The 21,398-nt window shown below is 44.6% G+C and overlaps 3 protein-coding genes, 1 long non-coding RNA gene and 1 other non-coding gene across 7 annotated transcripts, besides 1 other annotated feature; 4 read left to right on the top strand and 1 right to left on the bottom strand.

Moving 5' to 3' along the window:
• The first annotated feature begins 744 nt into the window (after positions 1 to 744).
• Positions 745 to 1,726, top strand: CG9445 (uncharacterized protein). Of its 2 annotated transcripts, none has more exons than NM_144057.2 (1): positions 745 to 1,726. In NM_144057.2, exon 1 carries the CDS (start codon positions 998 to 1,000, stop codon positions 1,208 to 1,210), a length of 213 nt encoding a protein of 70 aa, NP_652314.1. In that variant the 5' UTR covers positions 745 to 997; the 3' UTR covers positions 1,211 to 1,726. The 2 variants fall into 2 exon arrangements, with proteins under 2 accessions (NP_652314.1, NP_001260741.1); NM_001273812.2 differs by having other exon boundaries at positions 856 to 1,298.
• CG15236 (uncharacterized protein) lies at positions 1,440 to 11,444 on the bottom strand. Of its 2 annotated transcripts, none has more exons than NM_136397.2 (7): positions 11,133 to 11,444; positions 9,752 to 10,298; positions 6,869 to 7,170; positions 6,113 to 6,185; positions 4,874 to 6,045; positions 3,731 to 4,307; positions 1,440 to 3,273 (listed from the first exon to the last, which is right to left on the bottom strand). In NM_136397.2, the coding sequence occupies exons 2-7, from the start codon at positions 9,882 to 9,884 to the stop codon at positions 3,107 to 3,109; spliced, it is 2,424 nt and encodes an 807-aa protein (NP_610241.1). In that variant the 5' UTR covers positions 9,885 to 10,298; positions 11,133 to 11,444; the 3' UTR covers positions 1,440 to 3,106. The 2 variants fall into 2 exon arrangements, with proteins under 2 accessions (NP_610241.1, NP_724506.1); NM_165493.2 differs by having other exon boundaries at positions 9,752 to 10,239.
• Positions 4,165 to 4,267, top strand: mir-4976 (mir-4976 stem loop). The gene has a single exon (NR_048050.1). It is a non-coding gene; the product is annotated as a mir-4976 precursor RNA (primary transcript).
• Positions 8,007 to 8,504, top strand: CG34215 (uncharacterized protein). The gene is made up of 2 exons (NM_001103734.2): positions 8,007 to 8,249; positions 8,304 to 8,504. Exons 1-2 carry the CDS (start codon positions 8,038 to 8,040, stop codon positions 8,404 to 8,406), a joined length of 315 nt encoding a protein of 104 aa, NP_001097204.1. The 5' UTR covers positions 8,007 to 8,037; the 3' UTR covers positions 8,407 to 8,504.
• A 4,111-nt stretch (positions 11,445 to 15,555) lies between the features above and the next one.
• Positions 15,556 to 15,608: a mobile genetic element.
• Positions 15,609 to 17,203: 1,595 nt separating this feature from the next.
• lncRNA:CR44442 (long non-coding RNA:CR44442) lies at positions 17,204 to 19,240 on the top strand. The gene is made up of 3 exons (NR_124445.1): positions 17,204 to 17,835; positions 18,508 to 18,593; positions 18,654 to 19,240. It is a non-coding gene; the product is annotated as a long non-coding RNA:CR44442 (long non-coding RNA).
• The last annotated feature ends 2,158 nt before the right edge of the window (positions 19,241 to 21,398 follow it).

The following is a 21,398-nucleotide window of genomic DNA, read 5'->3' as shown; positions in this document are numbered from 1 at the left end:
CAGCTATGTGGCCTGGCAGAGCCAATTTAAATATGTGCATGCAAACACACACACACACACATCTGGGAAATTTAATTAGTTGAGACCTTCGGCTCCTCACTGCTGCTGGCCATAAAAATAATAATGCGGAATGCGAACTCGGTTCGGCTCGGTAGAAGTGGTTGAAACGGATCCGCCACCCTTTGTTGGCTTCCTTTTGCGAGTCGAACATCGCAAATCGCTCTAAGCCCCACTATTCATGGCCGACAACATGGGGCACTTCCACCTGAAAGGGCTCTTGTAAATATTCAATTTCACACGTTCTATCAGCAGCCCACTGCCCACCACCCCACTATCCACTGCTGGCCAACCGACAAACCATCTAGCAGCTGTCAGCCAGTGTGGCCGCAAAATCGGCTCGGCACAGCCGGGAAATAAAGTCGCACATATTTTCAAATAAAGCTGCCGTTATCACAAATTGACAGCAAAGTATTGTGCGGCTGACTACTTTGTGTCAGCGGGTGCTGTGGGCTAGGGCTTGTTGCCAAAATGGCCAAATGGCTTTATGCGGTCAGGCAACGGGGCGGGTACGTAATGCGTGCGTAGGCGGCATGCGAAAGGGAGCGGCGCCGAACGGAACGGGACGCGACTTCCGCTTCCGGTTACACACACACACACGCACACACAGCTTGAAAGTGCCCTGCGGTCGGCTGTCACTGCGATGATTGCGCTGCGCACACAAACACAAACGGCTTTGGAAAACTAATAACTCGTCCCGAAGCGCTTTATTTAACAATATTAAACAGCCAATCTGCCGCAGGCAATTTCCGCATTCGCACTGCTTTTGCGAGGCCTGTCACATCGGCCAGGGATATTCAAACACGTTTTGAATGCCGATCGAAAAGCATATACTCAAAATTCCAAAAAACACAAGCCCAGCGCCCAAGCGCCATCATTTGTTTCCAGCCGACTTCCAGCTCCGATCGGGTACCAATAGCCCTGCACCGGACCCACTAAGATGGACGGAGGAGGGGACAACCAGCTCGCGGTGCGGTCCTTGGGCAGGCAGCGCGAAGCCTTCTCCCACTACGCGGGTCCACCGACGGCCATGCTGCAAGGACCCGATCCTGGCGAAGGAGACGTCCTTGCCCTGCAGATGGCCATAGAAGCCTTCATTCTAGCCGAACTCGAAGAGGATTCAGGCTTCGAGTCCGGCAGCGAAGACGACTAGCAGGATGGAAAGAGTAAAGTGATACTTTAGTAAATAGCACCCATGTATGAGCCATCATAAGAGGAATATATGTATCTAATGTTGCACCAACCTTGGGCTACATGATTTATGTATGCCGGTGGACCAATTCGCCCGCATTATGGACAATGATGCACGGCATTAATTAACTCGCAGTCTTACCTTTTGCAAATAGGATTACAAACACTGAAATGAAATAGAGCCATGTTTCGAAATGCCTTAGTTGGGTTTCGGTTTATTCATGTCGATTTGATTTCAATTTGATTTCAAACACAAATTCCATTTAAACACAGGGATGCCGGTGCATCTGTATCTGTGTGCGAGTTGCAGATTAGTAGAGAGTTGTAGTTACATTTATTTTACACATACATAAATACGCATATTTGTATACATTTTTAATATGCTCGTTCAAGATGAATTTTTCTATTTTTCTTCGAATTTACCATACGCTCTCTTGTGCAACATCAATAATAAATATTTACGTTTGTCTGCATCGGTATATTCGCATGTACGTATATTTTGCATTTTGATTCCATGGTTCACATGCCCATACGAGTATAGTTTTGTTCGAGCTCGGTTATAAAAAACTCGCTCGAATGTATTTTGATTTGCCTTAAAATCGAAATTGTTTTCTACTTTTCAAGTATTATATATTCCGCTTTAACCCCTTTCGAATAAATCAATGTTTATCACGCCTAAACTTGCTTTGAAATAAATGCTGTCTTTGTCGCCAGAAACCAAAACAAATAGATTTTCGGTAATCTCCGCAATTTTTGAAATTCTAAGTTTATATTAAATACAGTGGGGATTATTCCTTAAAATGTTATAGCTACTCGATATGGTGTCTTTCCTTGCCAACTTTGTGTTTGTTTAAACAATGTCCATACATTGCTCCTAACGTCAATTTTCGATTCATAGATTACGTATGGCTTAATTTCCAAAGAAGCGCGAAACAATAACATGCATGCAAATGAGGAGAACGTTGTTTGCTTTTAATATCAAAATTAAAATACACACGTTACACACGTTGTTCATTATTTGTCATTGTTCAGTTTTTTTCGTTTAGATTTAGTTTCCTATATTTGTATAAGTTACTCGTTTCACTTGGGGCTCTCCGTTGATAAATACACTGAAAACTCTACACGGTTTCCTCTCAGTCGGGAAATAATCTAAGTAATCAAACTGATCCCACCGAACTCGCTACGCACAGGTATAGGTTTAGATATTAGATTTAGATATAGAGTAGATACTCGTATATGTTTGTATATACTATATACTTCTGTTTGGTACATCTATAAATTCTTTACGATTGCTACTGCTGTATACATTAATGGATTTTTGTTGCGGAGAGAGATGAATACGGATTCTTATAAAATGCATAAACATTCAGCTTAAAGTCTAAACTGTGAGCCAACTGCGATTTCCTTCTTCTTCTTTATTCATTCCCCTCTCTCCCCTCTGGTCGGCTTGGATCGATACTATATAGTTTGGTACGAATATAATATATGTCTGCTGATAGGTTTCGTTTTAGAGAGTGCTTGGGGCACTCGTGATAGGGAGGGCTTTACACTGAAATCCATACAATTCATATTGAGTTGAGTTAGTTGAGACCGTGACATGCAATTCAAGAGTGAGTTCTGTAGTGCAGTTGTTGTGAGTGTGATTCGAATCGATTCGATTAGATTCGATTCGTTCGTTTGTTCGTTCGTTTCGATTCTATTTCGTTTGCTGGCTGCAGTTGTGGCTTTCGGTTTCAAAATTTAAATCACGCTTCGATCTATTCAAAAACTCCCACAGCTCATGCCGCAGGGGCGTTCCACCTGCTACCTGCCACTTGCCACCTGCCGTTGCAGCAACTTACAGCACAAACCCGTAACCTCAGTAACCAGTCGCATCGAACAGATCCGGAAGAACCAGCGGTGGGCAATTGTGCGGACTGCAGGTGACGCTCGGCATCTCGTCGGGAGTCACGGCATCCGTGCAAATGCACTGCAGGCAGTTGCCCGTGTCCTGCGGCAGAATGTCACCAATTTTATACAGTTTGCCTAGAACGAGTAGCGTTTGATTTGCAGTTTAAATGGGATTAGAAGTGAGCAATTGTTATGCGCAGTAGTGAAATACGGGAATGTTGTTTTCATTACCCAGACTCACGTCGGAATGTTTAGCCGGCAATCGAATGATTATACCGCTTATTTTATCAGAGATTTTTATTTGGCTTTGTCCTCTCTTACTGAATTTAGCAAAATGATTGAAAAGGCTTAAATAATATTTTAAATAGGCTTACTCAGCTGATGCAGTTCTTATCAAAACGCAAAGGACTTGACAATACGATTTTAGTCTGGCAAAATCTTTGTCGCAATGAAAAAGTATAGTAATATAAACTCAAACAGATGGAAGCAAACTGACCAAATAGCAGCTTGACCGCAAATGCCCGAGGATATTTATTTCTCTGTGCTACGATAATCCCCTTGGACGGCCACCTCCTTCGACTTGCTTGCTTACCCAAAACATTGCACATACGCCCTGGTGCCATCGGCGCAGTTGTTATAATCGTTGTCAGGGTGTACGGCGGGACAACAGGGCTCTGCTGAGGCTGATCCTGATTGTTGCTGCTCCTGGTGCTGCTGCTGGTGCTGACTGCCACTGGGTTCATTGTTGTTCCTGCTGCTCCAACCTGGCTGCTACAGCTGTTGCCATTGTCGTTAGCGCCTGACGTTCTGTTGCCATTTGCAATTAAATCCGTTTGGCGACGGGGATGCACATCAACTGCAGTTAGTGTAATGTCAATATTGACAACGCTCCCATTGAATTCGCTGCTGTAATCGTTGTACGAGCTGCGAAAGAAGACGGCGTCGTTGCCATTGTCTTTGCCGATGCCACCGATGCCGCCGATGCTCCTGTCACTCTTGTTGGCCGTGCCAACATCATCGATTATTGTCGATGCCGGCGTTTCCCGCTCCAGGCTGTCGTCCATGGAGTTTGTGTTGTCAGCATTCAGCTCGGTGGATGTCAGCCAGCGGTGGAAGGCGTCGTCTCGCTCCGCGTCTGGTCCACGGCGATCGGGTTGCATCTGTCCAAGCTGGTCGGGAATAAAGCACAGACTGTTAATTCGACTTGACTGCATGGTAAATAATAAACCAGCTCGAGCATGAAAAACCCCATTACCAGAAGCATTTCGGGCTCACTGGGCACACCACCGAAGGCGCAGAGTTCAAGCTTCTCGTCCGGGCAGCCAATGAAGTGGCAGTTTCCCCCAGACTAATTGGGTAAGGCCTTCCCTTGGGGTTTTCCGTAAAAGCTACTTTCGGGGACCGAGTCTTATAAATACCCTGAGCTTCTGACAAATGGAGGATAATAGTTTTAGTCTGTAAGGAGGCTTGGCTTCAGTTCGCTTCCCTAGTTCATCTTAAAATTAGAAAAATCACCCAACAAAGGAGGAAGTCTCTTGAAGATTCCTTAGGACTATCATTCGCACAATAACAGTATCACTCAGAAAGGACAAACATTGTCCCTCAACTTTTAATCTAACAGGAAGTTCTGGCATTTATTTCCAATGCTTACGTTTGGAGATGGATATGTTTTTGCGCTACTTTTCCAACACAATGCCCGACCAAAGTGAGGACCCTACTCAACCTCCCAACTCACATCTGTGGCTGCAACTGTGGCCCCGGACTTCTCCATTCCAGACAGCGTGCTTGTCACCATTTCATTTGTGCCTGTCGCCGTTGTCGTCGTCGTCGTCCTTCCCGTTGTCGCCGTTGTCGTTTTCGTTTTCGATGTCTTTGTCGTTGTCGTTGTCGCAGCCGTGGATGTGGATGCCACGTTGCTCGTCATCAACGCCCTGGCCGAGCTGTTACTAGATGGAGTTGGCCATTGTGTGGCAGCTGCCCTGGGCTGCTTTGTAGGCGGCTCTGGCAGAATATCGCTGTCGGTTTCCGCCTCATCAGAGTTTTTATCAGCGGCCAAGTCTCCGCTGGGTTCAACGCCTCCCTCTGCTGTGCCTCCGGCCCGCGATTCGGGCTCAGATGCGGATTCAGATGCCTTTTGTCGCGCCAACGCCTCTTGCTGCACCATCTGCTGCTGCTGTTGCTGTTGCTGCTGCTGCTGCTGCAGCAAGCGCTGTTTTTCGTGCAGCAAGTGCTGCTGGTGGTGCTGGTGCTGGTGGTGCTCGTGCTCCTCCGTCTTGTAGTCGTAGTAGAGCAGGGCTGGCAAGTTCTCGGGGAAGTTGAGGATTTTGCTGGACGAGTGCGCCTGTTGGTGTGGGTGGTGGCTGTGCTGCGGGTGCTCCGACGGGGGTGGGGGAGTTGGCAGGGGCGTCGAAGCTGCCTGCTGATAATGCGTTGCCTTTGCTGCGTGATTAACACCCAAAGCTGCCACATTCTGTTGCTGCTGTTGCTGATGTAGCTGCTGCGGTATTTTGAGCTGCTGCTGCTGCTGCTCGTGTTTGTGTTGCTTGATTATATTGTAGTTGCCAGCACCGCTCTTGTCGCTTTTGTGTTTTTGCTGCATCTGGAGCTGCTGCTTTATGGCGGACTTTTTATAATCCGACTGCTGCTGCTGCTGCTTCTCCCGCTGGCTGTGGTAAACTTCGTAGTCATTAAAATTCTTTTGATTCTTGCGATGCTTATGCCGCTTGCCAACTTTCCTCGCCGCTTTATGCACTTTTGTTGACTTTCCCGTTGTGCTCTCGTGGCGATATGGATCTGAATAGTCACCATCGCCATCGCCATTGCCATTGCCGTCGCCGTCGTCCTCGACACCAAGTCCAAGTCCTGCGTTGTCCCCCGCCGTCCTCGCCTTGTTTACATTGGCCTTATCTGCGAGAAAAAGGCAAAAGTTTCTCGTTATATTATGCATGCCGGGAAAAGCCGACGCAGAACCAACCGCACTTCTCCCACCAGCAGAAGATCTCGCCGTCCATGCAGAGACACACCTCGCAGGCATCCAGGCGCGGAACCTGGAAAGGGATATAGCAAATAACTTAGATGTTTCTCCTCCGACAAGTTCGGCCAGCAGGTGCTCCTGCGGCTTATACAATATATGTACACTGAACATGTGGGAACATGTGCACCCACAACCAGACAATCAATCACAACGCCAGCCGATTTGATGGCCTGAGATACAATGAATGGGCGAGCAAAGCACACATCTCGGCTGAAGGAGCAGGGAGACTGCTCTGGGTCTGGCATTCATATCATCACATGTGCGGTAACGAGCCACAAATTCAAATTATGCACTCTCTTTGTTCAATTACCAGGAACGCTCGTCCGATTATGGTTATTCAAATGACCACAGACGCAGAGTTCCATTGCAGCCTTACACCCACAAAAACGGATGTCTGAAGGATTCACTGAATAAAACGAGGGTTGAGTCAAAAGAAGATGACGAAGTAGAAAAATCATAGTACTTGTTAAATTATACAGGTCTAGCTAACATTTTCGCTACTGATTTAGCTACAAAGGTGCTGCAGGAACTTCTCTAGCTGCTTCCGAGTTGCACAGAAACCACAAATGTACGGCTAAGCACTGTTATAATTCATTTAACTCGTTTTTAAGCCAGTGAACTGTTCTTTTCTGACTAAATAGCAGCGTTCAACCAGTGAAAGACCGATTTGAAATATTGCCTCTGGCGTCATCCTACCTTCTGTCCGTGCGTGTACTTGTGCCCGTTGGTGAAGCACGCCGCTGCCCTGCTGTGCGGCTCCAGGTCGTCGTGGACAGAGGATACCGCATCCAAGTGGGACCCTGCTCCAGTCCCCTGAGCTGCCGCGGAGTCGCCATCCAGGGCGTTGTCCTGGCCGTCGCTCAGCCCCTGCCGCTGCAGCTCTGCATCGCTGAGCATCTGCTGCGAGAGCAGACGGGCGTCGTACTTGGCCTGGGACTGCGCCGTGTCCAGGTCGTAGTTGAAGTCCTCGTGCTCGTCTAAATACTCAAAGGGCAAAGCTGCGAAAGGGCGAGAACAAATGCAAAATAATCCCGTGCTGGTTTGGCTTTTCTCATGCGAACAGAGTCAGAAAAAATAGAAATTATATTTACTATAGGGTGGACCCGCATAACATATTCCCACGTTTAGCAGCATATGCTGTTTTGTTTATTAGGAAATATTTGGGCATATATTGATTTGGTTTTGCCGCTGCTGATTACGGCTTAAATATGAGCAAGTTGAATAACAAAAGTGTGATAACGTGAACATTAAACTAATTAACATTTTGGACTTTATTAAATCGAAATAAAACCCCTGAACTTTATTATTATTTGGCAGAACAAAACTTTTTGAATAGGATTTAAGTTAGCTGAGCACAACAAGTGTAAACGATTACATTATGAATTATATGCGTTTATAAATCACTTGCAAAATATTTCTTAATAAACTATGATAAAATGTTAATCCTGATGCAGTGGTAAAATATCTCCACATATCTCAGTTCACCTGAGGCTTTTCATTAGTGTATTCAAAATGCATGAAGAACAAGAATGATAACTATCTATTAATTAAAACGCACAGAATATGTATATGGGCCATAAGTATAGTTATAAAAACAAACAGATTAGTAAAATCCATACTTAAAGTGCTTGGCATTTTTATTTGTCCATTATCGGCTCGACAACAAAGTGCTGCCCGTCTCGAATGATTATTGTAGTAATAAATGCGTTTGTGTGAGCAAAGCACTAATTTTATTCCGAAGCTCTGGCTACTTATACAAATATTTATTCCGACGACTTGCCTGACCGGCCACCGATAGATAAAGCGTTTATATTCTCAGAATTGACTGGGCTGTTCAGTGTAGGTTGGGATTTGAAGGCTCCAAGATGCGTTCATCTACCGTGCTACTTGCGGCAATCGCCGTTCTCTTAGTTTCGGGCTACGAAGCTGCCGTTGTCCGAGGCGTCTTCGAGGATCCAACCCATCCTGGAAAGTGTGTTCTCGAGGGTTTGGTTCTTGAAAAAGGTCAAAGTGCACGCCACCCACAGAGGTGTGAGCGAATCATATGCGGAGAAAATAGTGCGGCAGAAATCCAATCGTATGTTTGCTTTTTACAACTCTATATACTATACTATATACGAACTTACTTTAGATGTGGTGCCTATGGACTTCCCCCCGGCAAAAAGTTTGGAAAGTACACAAACCCAAACGCAGATTACCCTGATTGCTGTAATCGTGAGATTATCAACCAGTAATTCCGTTTTGAAGAAAACAAAATTGAGCTCAAATCAATAAAAACATTACAAAGCGAAACGAATTAATAAAATCACTAAGTGTGAATATTAAGAACACCATTTAATAATATCTTGTGCTCGAATTTGTCTTAATAGCTTAAGTTAAAAATATCTAAAATCGGTATTTATCTCCGTTGAACAGCACATTTCGCATAAAAATGTTGAACGTAGATAAAGAATCATAAAAAATAATTAAGCTATAGTGGAGTTGTTAACAAAAACAAAAGGCGACAGTGAACCTTTTTGGTCATTTCATATCTCAAGAGAAAACAAAGAAGAGCGGTTCAAAAGTTCAAGGCAGTTTCCCTTTGAATAGTCACAAATATCTTATCAACATCTCAAAGTTTTTATGGATTCTTTGAAATATACCAAACTAATGTATAAAACAAGCAAAAGCAAGTAAAAAGGAAAAGCCTTTACTGATTAAAAATATATACATATGATCCATTACAGAAAATGAAAATCGATGGCCTAGTCTTAAACTTAAAGTGATTAGACTTCAAGCTACAAAGTCTATGAAACACCCAAAGATAGAAACATTTTTAAGCCAAAGTGTTAAGGAAAGGTTTCTACGTGAAATCGCATAATACTATAAAATGTTTTCTACTAAATTTGCGAATATTTTAATGCATCGCATGGTCCGAACACAATTAAATATTGACTCTACATTCGTCACTACGTGAACTGCCTCCTCGATTATTGAAGCCTGTCTACAAAATGAAAGACTTATAGAGCAGGGAAACAGGCATCGCTTACAGTCCCTTAGTGGTATATACAACAATCGTGGTTTATAATTCGTTACTTAGGACAGAACAAGGTCCACCCTGCAGTAGGAATTCAGCACACAAAATCCGATCGGCAAGCTGTTGCCACCTTACAAATGAAATTTTGGCAAAATTCACAGAGGCCATAAACGTTTGCTGGCATTTTATTATGCATATTTGATAAATTATCATAAAAATAAGAAGTGAAATAAATCACGGGCCACATAAAAGTCAGCGCTGTGTGTGCATATGTATGTTGTTTTATGGCAAACAGTTGTCATTAAATCAAAAGGCTGCACTCATTATGACATAAAAGCAGGGAAAGGCAAATGGAAAATGTGAAATGTGAAAGCGCAAAGCACTCATAAAAATGCAGAGTGAAACGCTTGCCGTAATTTATGTAATACAGATTTAATAAGGCTGTAAAACGGATTCTCCTTTTATTCCGACTGCTCTCCATAATTCAAGCAAAGCAATCGGCGACAGAGAGCTGCTCAGTCCGAAGATTGAGGGACTCCCAGACTCCCAGACGCTCCACTCACCCTTCGTCCGGCAGAGTAATCCCAGGATGGTGGCCAGCAGGAGGCAGGACCTCAGGGAATTGCCGCTCGTCATGCTGTCGCTCCTTATAATCCCAAGAAGAATCTCACTTTCGGCGGATTTCACGGATGGCATTGCACTTTGCTTGCTGCACCTTACTTGCACATTTTTGCTCTGACTCTTTGCTTGGCTCCTTTGGCCCACACACACTGGCACACACACAGAGCGATATACCGACAAACCGGTACACCGGTACACCAATACACCGACACAGCGAGGATTCCGCACAGTACAGGAACCTTCGCCGCTGTTTGTTCGCCGTTTTAGGTGGCTCCGATGTTTGTTTGCGCTCCTTCTTCGGCTGTGTTTACGCTAGCACTTTATACCTTGGTAGGAACGGCTGTTTTTATCGCACTCGAGTTGTTTGTTATTTTTAGAATGTACAGAATGGCGGTGGTATGCTGCATTCACAATGCCGGTGCTGCGCCTGCTAAATGTGGGCCCTCTTAAGTAGGCAACGATTTTCGCAGCCATGCCAATTTATGGAGGCTGAATGTAAATGGAACTCAACTACCGCCATTAGGACCCGCTTATATTGAATTTATTTCACGGCCTCCTAATGGCGCAACTGTGATTCACTTTCCCCGGCCTTCAGCCGTTCGGCTTTCGTCCTCCGCCTCCCAACTCCCCCACTTGGTACTCCTTTCGCCGGAGCTACGTGCCTGGTTAGTTGAGAAAGACCCAACAAGTGTTTCCTTCAGAAAGTTGCCTTACGAAATTTGCGAAGGAAGCTGCGGCAGCTGCGATTGCCACGTTCTGTGGCGGCTGATTTCGAATGAAATTGAATCCCATTAACTAATCATAAAGAAGTGAATACGGAGGAGGTCTTCCCCGATGGACGCACACTCCCGGTCCAAGTGCTCGTGCTCGTGTTTATCCAACGGCCGTGGTAACTGCACCGTCAATCCATTTAATCTGTGGCACTGGAGAGGCTTAGCTATCCAAATGGCACGAGCACTGGAGCGGGTAAGGGTGTTAGGTGGTCAGGGAGTGAGGGGCGCCACCGGGAAATCGGGGAGCTGGGAACATGGTGGCTGGGAAAGCAAAGCAAAGCCAAACGGAACGAAAGCATCCGCAGGAGGCTGGAGCGGAAATTCATTGCCACGTTTGAAGTGTGAGAAATTAGCGCCATGCCAGCGGCAATCCCAATCCCAATCCCCACCCCATCTCGATCCCAATCGCAACCAAGTCCGGATCCCAATCCGCACACCCACGTGACTGTCGCACACATTGATGGATGAAACAAAGCTGGCAAAGGTTGGCAGCCATAACTTCTAATAAAGGCGGTCCGAATGCCGCGTGGCCGGGTGGTATTTAATTTACGTTTAATTTTCGACGATTTCCGTTCAACTTGATTGAGTTTCGACTGCACTGGCATGCCGTGATTTATTCGCAGGCGCTTTAATGGCATTCGTTTTGCCTCCGCGGCTCAGTTTCCGATGTTTGCGTTTGATTAAGAGAGGCGGAGAGAGGGTCCCTAATTACATTTTATGTTAATTGAATGCACTTCTCGCATCAAGACTCGCTTTAAATCGGCCACAAAGCGGCGTCGGTCCGTCACACACGGCGGCTACGCGATGACTGAGTCCTTGGACCTGCGACACTCTGCGCTCAGCACTGCGACGGCACTGTTGCCGCGGATGCTGAGTCCTTTGTATTTATTGCACACAAGCACAGCAGCCGCCGACAACTCAATCTCCGCTCTCTCTCTCTCTCTCTGTCTCTCTCTCTATCTCCTCCGAGAGAGCGCTCTCCCCGCTTTTATGAATGAGTTGTGCGCAATAAACACAGCTGCGGCAGCAACGATAACAGCGCCTGTTAGCCGTATGTTAGCCACCGGATTCATGCAAATTGCACCAAAGTGAATCAGCTACAGGCCGCTATCCGTTATTTTCGGTGGAAATTGCATTTTCCCTTTGGCGCCTTTGGGCCATTTGGGCTCGCACTTGCCACCTTAAAATGCATTGTCGCCACCGCCGGCAGTTGTCTTAATCGCATTGCACGGGGGAAAATATATCACTGCAGATGAAAGTATCTTCTCAGTCAGTATCTTGTAATCACTACCAAGAATGACCTGCGCGAAGCAGCAATGTATGCATGTGGGTGCTCAATCTTGGGTTTTGCCAAAGGGGTAACTGATGAACTGATAAGTATACAGTCTATACAGTCTATACAGCCTATACAGTATATGCAATATTCGTCGAGTGGTCCTTCAACCCGCAATTATCACCTCCCCACTTAAAAAAAAAAAAGCTTTGATAGTGAAATACTTCTTAAAATTCTTAATCTTACAACTTGATACTTTTTATTGAGAAATGATGGGATGGGGAAACTTGTGCAGGTTTCAAATTCTTTAAAACTCAATTACTTTAATAAGCGCGTAAGTTGAACGTTTCAATCTCTATTCAATTGTTTTTGCACATTATAATGTCAGCGGAAAATGGCTGAACGCTTAAATTTTTAAAAGTGATACTTTAAACAAACAAGGATTTTGAGCAGAGGAACCGTGGGGACGTGCATGTGGAGGAGCATAGTTACATTAGCACTGCGTTAAAGTAAAATATTTGGATATTTTTCCGAGCGGGACATGCTTGGGGCAGGACATGTGGCGCACAGCACCACCACGGGCTAAAGTTCAGTCCAAGGCACCGGGAACAAAGTGTAAATATGTAAATGACAGACGCCCACACACCCGTACACACCCACCGACACACAGCCACACACACTTAAGGACGCAGGACCTGTCAGGACTGTGAGGCCGTTGAGTGACGGGCGATGTTTGCTGTGAAGCTTGTTAGACATTACAATGCGTGTTTGTGCCAGGATAACTGTCAACAGTTGCCGCTGAATTCGCAGCTTTTCTTATTTTTCAAGTTTGCTAATTTCTTTTGTACACTTTGAGCTGCCTAACAACGTCATGCATTAACACAATATAACAATACCCGGCCAAAATGGAGAGCTACTCCTCCACTCTTTGAGTATCCTTGGATTTTGAGCAACAGTTGGCGATGAATGCGCCAGATAAATCACGGTCAAGAAGTTGCTCCAGATGTAACAATCCATTCACTTCCGGTCATATGAGGGATGGCAATTGACCCAATCTAAGTGCTGAATATTTATGTGAATGCAAATCGTTATCCGTATGCAAGCAATTTATGCAGAAAATATTTATATCGTTATGGCTAAATATTGCCAGTTGGCAGATGATGCCGATCCGATATGAATTTAATGTTTGCCAAAGCAATTATATTGCTCCCCACAAATGCGCGCATTAATCGAAATCATAACCAGCAAAAAGAGCGTATGAGCAAATGTATTTAAATATTTAACTATGCATTATATGAATAACCATTTAATTAAGAGTTGTGGCCTACATATATTGTCACTTCAACCGGTCATCCGTGCTAAAAGGGTTGCATATTAATAATTAATTATTATGAAAAATCTTACTTTTTACCTACTCACATTCAAATATTGTGAAAATAATCTATGGAAATAGTTAAATCGCTTTATTTTACTTCCGATGTTAGCGTTCATAATATTTGCCACAAATGTTAAAGAAAATTGTTTTAAAATGTATTAACATTAAAAGAGTAAAAATTTAAATGGCAATATACTATTTTTATACCTGGGAACGTCGCGTTGTTTTTATAGAAATTGAGGAATTTCTTTTAGTGCCTTCATTACTCTTTTTTTTTTAGTTTGTGAACCGACATAAATCTTTGCAAATCACGTGGAAATTTAATAAAACTGTCATCAGCCCTTTACAGATTTCTCAGTGAGCATTCTTTGTTTCGACCAAGGTTGCTTTCGAGCATCTTAGACTAATCCTTTCATAAGCCGCAACAAAGCCTATTGCAAAACTTCGGCCATAAATATTAGACATATTGTTTTAAAATTTAGGCTTGGATGCCTTGTCCGGGCCATAAAAATGATGATGGCAGGACATGAGCTGCTGCCCCAAGGCAGATGTCTTAAGTTTATGCAAATTAAATCACAATTATAAATTCCAAGCCTCCATCCGCCGCCTGAGTTGGCCCTGACCAGAACCAAGTGGCTATCTAGCCAGAGCCATCATCTTGGCCTAATCTCGTAGCGTTGCGGGGCTGGGCGGTCCGGGACGGCCTTGGGCTGACATTACGCTTGCAAAGCCATATACCATATATATGCTATATGCCAAATGTAAATATTTAATATGCTAAAACTCATTCGACACTTGAGTCTGCAGCTCTTTGACAGACGCTCCTCTGTGGCATTGTGGAATAATCTGTGGAATAAACGAGTGTTTTTGTTGCGGATCCTCTGAAAACGAGAACTAAAAGCTCTGGTTCACTTCGTTGGCGGGATAATACCCTGCGAATTGGATATTTAATACGTTCTTGATTCTGGAAATATCTTAATGCCCTGTCATGGAAATGCGAATTTCATTTTATAACAAATATGTGGATTATCGATAACTGAACGTTTGATTCGTGCTTTTCGTGCGTTTTATTTTGTGGCAAAGCCAGATTTACCTGTGTAAATTCCTGCTTCCAGCCTTCGATGGAGCTTGATGACTATTAAATTAAATTGATACTGCAATTGAAATCACCTTCCATTTCACATGTGCACATTTTCCATTGATTAAGCTGAAAAAGCTTTAAGGCGAACCGATATATCGGAATTAAATTCGCTTCAAACGCACTCAGTGGGTGTGAAAATGCTTAAAAGTTTTTCCGTGTACCAAACAGAAGTTGGAAAGTGAACCCACACCCATCAGTGTGTGTACCTAGGTGCATAGTTGGCGAAACTAACAACAGTATGGAAATCAGTTAACACAAAAATAACGTAACGAATGAACTAGAGACTTCTCCAACTGTGGCTCTTACTTAACAGCTCTTTTGGCTCCCTGTTCTGGGTTCCGTGTTTCAGATATAGTACTTGTGCCAGTGCTGTCCAGTTACTTTATTTATTTATTTTATTAATTAGAACTAAATGTATTAAAACCTTATCAGGTAATATCAAAAACTAGAATGACATCTTCGGTTACGCTAATTTGATGTTATATATTGTTAAAAGGGGGGGGGGGGTCTCACTTTAAGAGTTGCCTAAATTTTGAAAACAGATGGGTAGAATACAATATTTACAATGAATATTTGAAACGAGTTCCGTTATATTCGGTGTTTCCCTTGGCAGCACTGGTCGGTGGCCTGGGGCAACTTCCTGTTTTCATAGCTGTTATCTGCGCCTTTTGTCTCGTGACCGAAAAGTTTGTCCTCCGCCGGCCAGCGGCCTGATTAAAGCGAAACTTAAATGCAAAACACTTCAAAATTGTCTGATTACGAACGCTGAAGACGAAATGCAATTGCGAGCCATTTCGTGCTGCACCTGTAATTATGGCGCAGCGAATGGAAAATGTGGAAGGCGCGGGCCTCGTCGTTTGCCATTGAAGTGTAACACAAAAGTATGAGGGATTGCTAAAAGCAATTTGAAAACAACAGAGTGAAAGCGCTTCCAGCTCCCAGCTCCCAGCTCCCCGATCCCATCGCCCATCACCCATCTCCCGGCTCGCCGTGCTCAAGAATCGCAAAAGTTGGCGTTGCTATGGCAATTATGGGGCTGCAAGAGGTTGCAGCGCATCGAATGGATGAGTGGGGTACCACCACAGCCCTAAGACTTAAGGATACACTCAGAAATTGTCATTGCTTAAAGAAAAGTTTTAGGTACACTTTAAATGCGTTTAAAAAGTCAAAGAACAGAATCAGTCAAGGGGGGAAGCTATAGTCGGGTTCATCGCCTATCAGATACCCTTTGCTTAGCGCTGGCAAGACACTATTCTTCACTTTTCGAGTATTTTCAGTTAAAATGCAATATATTAGATATTAAATCTGATTAATAAGGCCTAATTGAACATTGAAAGGAATTATTAGCTTCTAATGCTAATGCTACAATATTAAAACACCCCACAAAATGGGTAACAGCTAATGACTTTTTGCAAGTGTGGGCTGAAGTGGGTGGCAAGCGTGGGTGGAGATGGGGCTGCTATCTCAGTGGCATACTTAGCAGAGGACTCTGCATTATCCTGGAACTTTATCAAAGTGCACGGTGAGAGCTGCTCCGCACCTGCGGCTGCGACAACTTGTCAGCCAGCTACGCGGCTGTATCCCCCTGATCCTTTTAGCTGTTTCGACTGGCTTAGGCCCAAGTTGGCCGCAGGATAGGCCCCAACAAGTTGCACGCAATAAAACACGTATGTGCCGCAATTAAAATCCGCACGGCGGGGAAAGAGCAAGGACCTTTTCACATATTAATGAAGGGCCATAAGTAAACATTGCCTTTGTAATTACCTTAGGCAAACACAATGGGCTCGGGTTTTATTTCGGGGCTGTTGACTTTGAATTAACAGAAACAACCAGCATGAATGGACGGAATGGACAAAAGCGTAGTGCAAACATAAGGTATTTGCATTCGGATAAATAAGAGTATTGTGGCCAAGGACTAAATATTAAAACAGTAACCGGTTATGTTGAAAGGTGCTCAGAGGGTGGGCTGTGCTGATCGGGCATTTCACTTTTTATTGCCAGTCGGGTTCCTTTTTTATTGGTCGCCATGAAGCGAGTCCTTGCTGACATGTTCGTTCACGTCTAGCCGCTCTTTTATGGCGCATAAATCTGTTCGAACGACGCCGAATTCCTTTACCCAAAATAGATATCCTGCACGACGACCGCTCCCTTTTTTTGATCCCCACAGCCTGCTAATTTCGGCAACAAATCTGCTAAGCCAGCTTATAGCCACACACAAAGTCGCAGGCACACACACACAAACACACTCGTCTGAGTCCTGCAGGAATCCTGCTTTGCACACATGTGTGCGTGTTCCAGGGATACACACCGTCCCCTTCGCGTTGGTTTTTATTGTGGCAGAATCTGAAATTGAAACGTAAATCTTTGTGACATTGCCACAGTCGCAATTGATTTTTTATGGCCCGTTGCTGGCCTTATGAGCGATTTAATCACGAACCCAAGGATGTCCGGGTTAGAGATTAATTCGAGCTGAAGCCGTGCAACTGGTTGAATAATCGAATTGCGACCATCATTGTTCGCACAAATACGATTCGCTGGCATCCAGCAGTTTGTTTATGCTTTCGCCCACAGCGGGCACAATTTGTTTTAATTGCGAGCAAAACAACTGAATAATCACATTACATCGCCGGCGGCGTGGTGGTGGATGAATTGGGTGGCAGAAGGTGCCAGTGGGTGGCAGCGGTTGGCTGGTTGTTTACCAACTGCAGCTGTTGATGATGCAGTTAAGCTCTGCGGAGTCGGCAGCTCGGACGCGTGCAGGCGGCTTAAAAAACGCGCGAACTGCGAGCATCATATGCCAACTTCGATAAGTTGCAGAGACGTAAATAAAACGCAATGAGAGAAAGAGCCCAATGCGGAATTGTGTCAACAGCAATCGCCATCCCAATCCGCCAGTCACGAGTGCACTCGGCGCACTCCACGTACGGCCATAATCTTAAATTTAAATATATATACAAGTGCGGCGCCTCCTCGAGTCTCCTCATAACGATGTGGCAATAGCTCTCCTCCTGATTAAAGACCAGTGGACTTGGACATCCACACGTGTGTGCATATACGCTTAAAGCACTGGATGTACTGGTAACGGCTGTCGCAAAGGATTCATATCGTTTCGTTTCGTTTACTCTTGCTGCCTGCCAGCCCCAATATTACGCATACGACGGGTGGGACGGATTGACGGACTGCAAGGTCTGGATGGGCGGCGGGGTGGTTCGGTGGAGGGGCTTTTTCGAAGTGTCAACCACTTGCAACTTTTGACGTTATATTTTTGTTGGTTTTCAATTAAAAAGTTTGCCTTATCCTGCTTTTGTTGCAGCGCCCAACTGGCCTCCTCGGCAGCAGTACGTCCCTTTTGCCGGATTTCATTGTTCGTATGCCTCTGACGGCCTTCTGACAGCCTGTATGCAACACATTTCAGCCAAATGGAAATCGCAGACAATTGCCATTGACGTGGGCAAACCATTTAGGTAAATAATTGCTTTGCCAGCTTAGTCCGGCATTTACAGCAATCAAACAATGGCCAGCAATTTCGCAGCTTCCGAACTGAATTAATATGTATGTATTGTAGGTTGCAGGAAAATCACATTATATATGTATGCTGTATGTATAGCTGTGCTCAAGCATAAATGTTTTAAATCTGACGAGGCGTAAAGAACAACATAAAGTCTGTTGGAAATAAAAACGTTTAAAGTTCCCGACAATCTTCAAGTAAGAAGGCAACTTAACTTCGGCAAGTGACTGAAGTGTACGAGTATACTTCAATGGCACATCCATTATTTGTGAAAAGGACTTACACACAATTTTTGCAACTTACTCTTCAACAACAATATGTTGCGTTGCCTTTTATTCTATATGCAAACTTACAGTGAAATCCACGTTTCTTTTATGAGTCATGCAATTTTTAAAACGACACACAAATCGAAGTATAAAAAGATATTCACTTTACGACGACCTATATGATAAGAAATATGTTTTCTTCTTTTTAAAGTTGCCTATTTGCTTATCTATTTTTAAAAATATTGGAAATACTAAAAAAGCTGATATAAAATTAAACTTTTAGAAGGCAGATCCTTAAATTTGCAATTGACTGAGAATTCTTTAAGTTCCATTTTATAGATACAACATTTTTATATATGCAGCAACGCCACGAATTTCCTAAAAAGAAATGCAATACCTTCGATTTCTTGTTAATAACGGGCTTAAAGGACATTTCTTCAATGCATAAGTTCGTAATACGGCTTCTGCCAAGTTGATCGTAAATTTTGCTGACAAAACTCCGTTTCAGGCACGTTTTATTATCCTGGCGCACTTCCAAGCGTAATTGATTGATTGATGGATGGATGCATGGATGGACCAGGAACCAGCACACATCCACGCCCGCCCTCCACCAAACACAGCCAACAGGACATCGAGCGAATGGGCGATATTAAAGCAACGTCCTTCTGCCAAAAGTCCCGACAACTTAGCACATTTAATCTTTAATTAAGAGCAGCAAGGACGAACGTTATCTGACCCTCTTTGGGGCAGTCAACTGCCCTGCCGGCTTAAATGATGCGTTAAGATGACTCCCATGAAGGATCACGAAAGTGGCTTGCGGTTTTCGGGGTTTCTGTGGCACCGTGGCCGCAAAAGGACTTTAAGGCCAAACACTGGGCCGCCAAAAGGACACGAATCCCGAGGCACTGGAGGGCAGGACATGGCAGGCGATGGCAGGCCAAAGGCAAATGGTAAATGGCAAACGGCAAATGGCAGAGTAAACCTCCCATCCACATAATTCGCAAAGGCATTGCAAATGAATTAAATTACACAGAAGTGCGAAATAATGGCCGACAGTCCAAAGAGTTGCGTTGCCAAGAGCCATGCAAATGGCCAGTCGGCCGTCGGTGCGAGGATTTCAGGACTCCAGCTCCAAGGGGAGGAGGCTCTCGCCTGGGTGATAGCTAAGACAAGGAGATTCTCGCCAAGGCGAAATCCTATTAAAATTCAATTGCCTGTAAATAAAATGATGTCGTGACGAACTTGGATTGTTTGTCACTTAATTAAGGTTAATGCGCACGTTCGCTCGGGAGCAAGGCTTAACTTTGGATCGGTAAACAAGTGCCATGCGTAATTAAATTTCCAATGAGGGCGGCACACCAGCTGCCAGCTGCCAGCCTGCCGAACTTTGACCCCTGGGCCTTAGTTCATCCGGCGGACGTAGTTTCGGAAAACAGGACATGGGGCAAATGACTTCTGCCGACTGTGTGACAAGTTTATTTCATTATGGCCGCAGAGCACAACACTTCCTCGTGCTGCTGCTCCTCTTCCTGCTCCCGCTGAGCCGAGCTGAGTTGAGCTGCCATGTCGCCGCAGAGTGGAATCAAATTGAAAGTTATCAAAATGTGTGCATAACGGTTTGTTAAATAGTTATTGTGCTGGCACTTTCTCCTCCGGCAGTCGACCGACCCCCAAATGAATTCAATTACGCCAACAAGTCACACAAGTGTCTCTAACTAAGCGCTGCCGCACTTCCTTGCACATCGCAAACAGATTTGCATGGCAAACAAAACTTTCTCAGCCGCCCATGAAAGAGTATGCGCATACCTAATGCGGATGCAACTGCGGGCGCCACTTCACTGTACGGCCAATCGGTTTCCGGTGTCATGTCCAGTGTCACGTCATTTAAATGTGCCAGCTATTTTTGCCAGAAGCGGCCATAAACGCTGCTTTGCAGGTTGACTTGGTGAACGACGAATGGATCCTCGGATCGGAAGCAATCATTTGGGCCTAGTTGCGTTACAAGGAGACAAGACCCCACTCCTATACAAATTGAGCACCGGCCAAGCATCTTTTTGCAGAAACTTGAAGAATTTCCTTATCAAACCAGGCCGTAAACTTTTCCAAAGTTTTCCTGCGTCTGGGGGATAAGAGTGTGATATGATGGCTTGGGTTTTATTGTCTCGGCTAGATTGCAACTCCCTTTATGGCTGGCACACTTCAGCTAGCTGATCCATTAAGGCCAGCAAATGGCGGTCCAACACGCTAGCAAATTCAATACAAAATAGAGAAAAGTTGCCGCCAACTTAAACACTCAGCTCGACTCGATTCTCGATTCAGAGGAAAGTTGTTGCGTTGCCTACATTTTTTTACAGCCGCTGCTACTGCTGCAAACTTTTCTCATTAGTCACTATTTTTAGCTGCAGTTTAATTGTTACACTCTCGCAGGACGAAAGTTTTGCTGCCCGAACTGAGTGCCGCCGGTTCCCAGAGTCGTTTCATTTTTTATTCCCCGATGGGAATTCGCCGGCGGAGGTGGCTGGCATTTGAGCAAGATTTGTGTAAACAAATTAAGCGTGCTGCATGCGCCACTTCTTTCCCGCCATCGAGCAGGTGCGAAATGAATATGCTGAACTTACGCCCCGCGAAATTAAAAGTTTTCGGGCCCCGGTGGCAATTAAACTTAATGCGTGTGTGTAGGCGGGGCAACTCCGCAATTACACACACGCCCGAGCGATGCCTGTAATTCAGGCTCAAACGAGGACATTCCGCCTTCCGAGGCGGGAATCTGCCTAATGGCGACCCAGCGGCCTGGTCGTTCTATTCGCAGAAATTTCATACATCCGCAGGTGGTCCCTTTGACGGGGTCCTGCCATCCTGCCATCCAAGATGCTCCATCACATCAGCTCTGTTTGAGACAGTCAGCTGGCTTTAATTAAGTGCATACCTTCGCTGACGCTTGAAGATGAAATCCTTTGACTTGCCAGCGCCAGGAATTTGCTGGCACAACAAATTAAAAGACAATTTGCATTAACCCCAGACGAAATGACACATCCGTGCGGAGTCAACAGTTGCAAAGGTATTTTCATATTAAATTACCGAAGACGAGTCTGCCTGAAACAGAAATGCACTTAATATATTCATCAGGTTGGAGCACAAGTCCTGCATCATCATTTATACCAAATCGGCTTAACAATAACATGGAAATCGTTAGCAAATTATAAGCAACTGCAGTCAAGAGTAAAATGCGTCATTATGCAATTAAATCCGATTT

Source organism: Drosophila melanogaster, chromosome 2R, assembly GCF_000001215.4.
Source record: "Drosophila melanogaster chromosome 2R".
Classification (NCBI taxonomy): domain Eukaryota; kingdom Metazoa; phylum Arthropoda; class Insecta; order Diptera; family Drosophilidae; genus Drosophila; species Drosophila melanogaster.
This window is presented reverse-complemented; position numbering and strand designations above follow the sequence as displayed.

What these genes read in the sequence shown, in the direction of transcription:
- CG15236 (NM_136397.2), bottom strand. Translation starts at nt 9,884, where the DNA reads ATGCCATCCGTGAAATCCGCCGAAAGTGAGATTCTTCTTGGGATTATA. An exon ending in AGTACACGCACGGACAGAAG is followed by an intron (nt 6,186 to 6,868) that starts GTAGGATGACGC and finishes ATCCCTTTCCAG; the next exon opens with GTTCCGCGCCTGGATGCCTG. An exon ending in CTGCTGGTGGGAGAAGTGCG is followed by an intron (nt 6,046 to 6,112) that starts GTTGGTTCTGCG and finishes TTTTTCTCGCAG; the next exon opens with ATAAGGCCAATGTAAACAAG.
- CG9445 (NM_144057.2), top strand. Translation starts at nt 998, where the DNA reads ATGGACGGAGGAGGGGACAACCAGCTCGCGGTGCGGTCCTTGGGCAGG.
- CG34215 (NM_001103734.2), top strand. Translation starts at nt 8,038, where the DNA reads ATGCGTTCATCTACCGTGCTACTTGCGGCAATCGCCGTTCTCTTAGTT. An exon ending in AGTGCGGCAGAAATCCAATC is followed by an intron (nt 8,250 to 8,303) that starts GTATGTTTGCTT and finishes AACTTACTTTAG; the next exon opens with ATGTGGTGCCTATGGACTTC.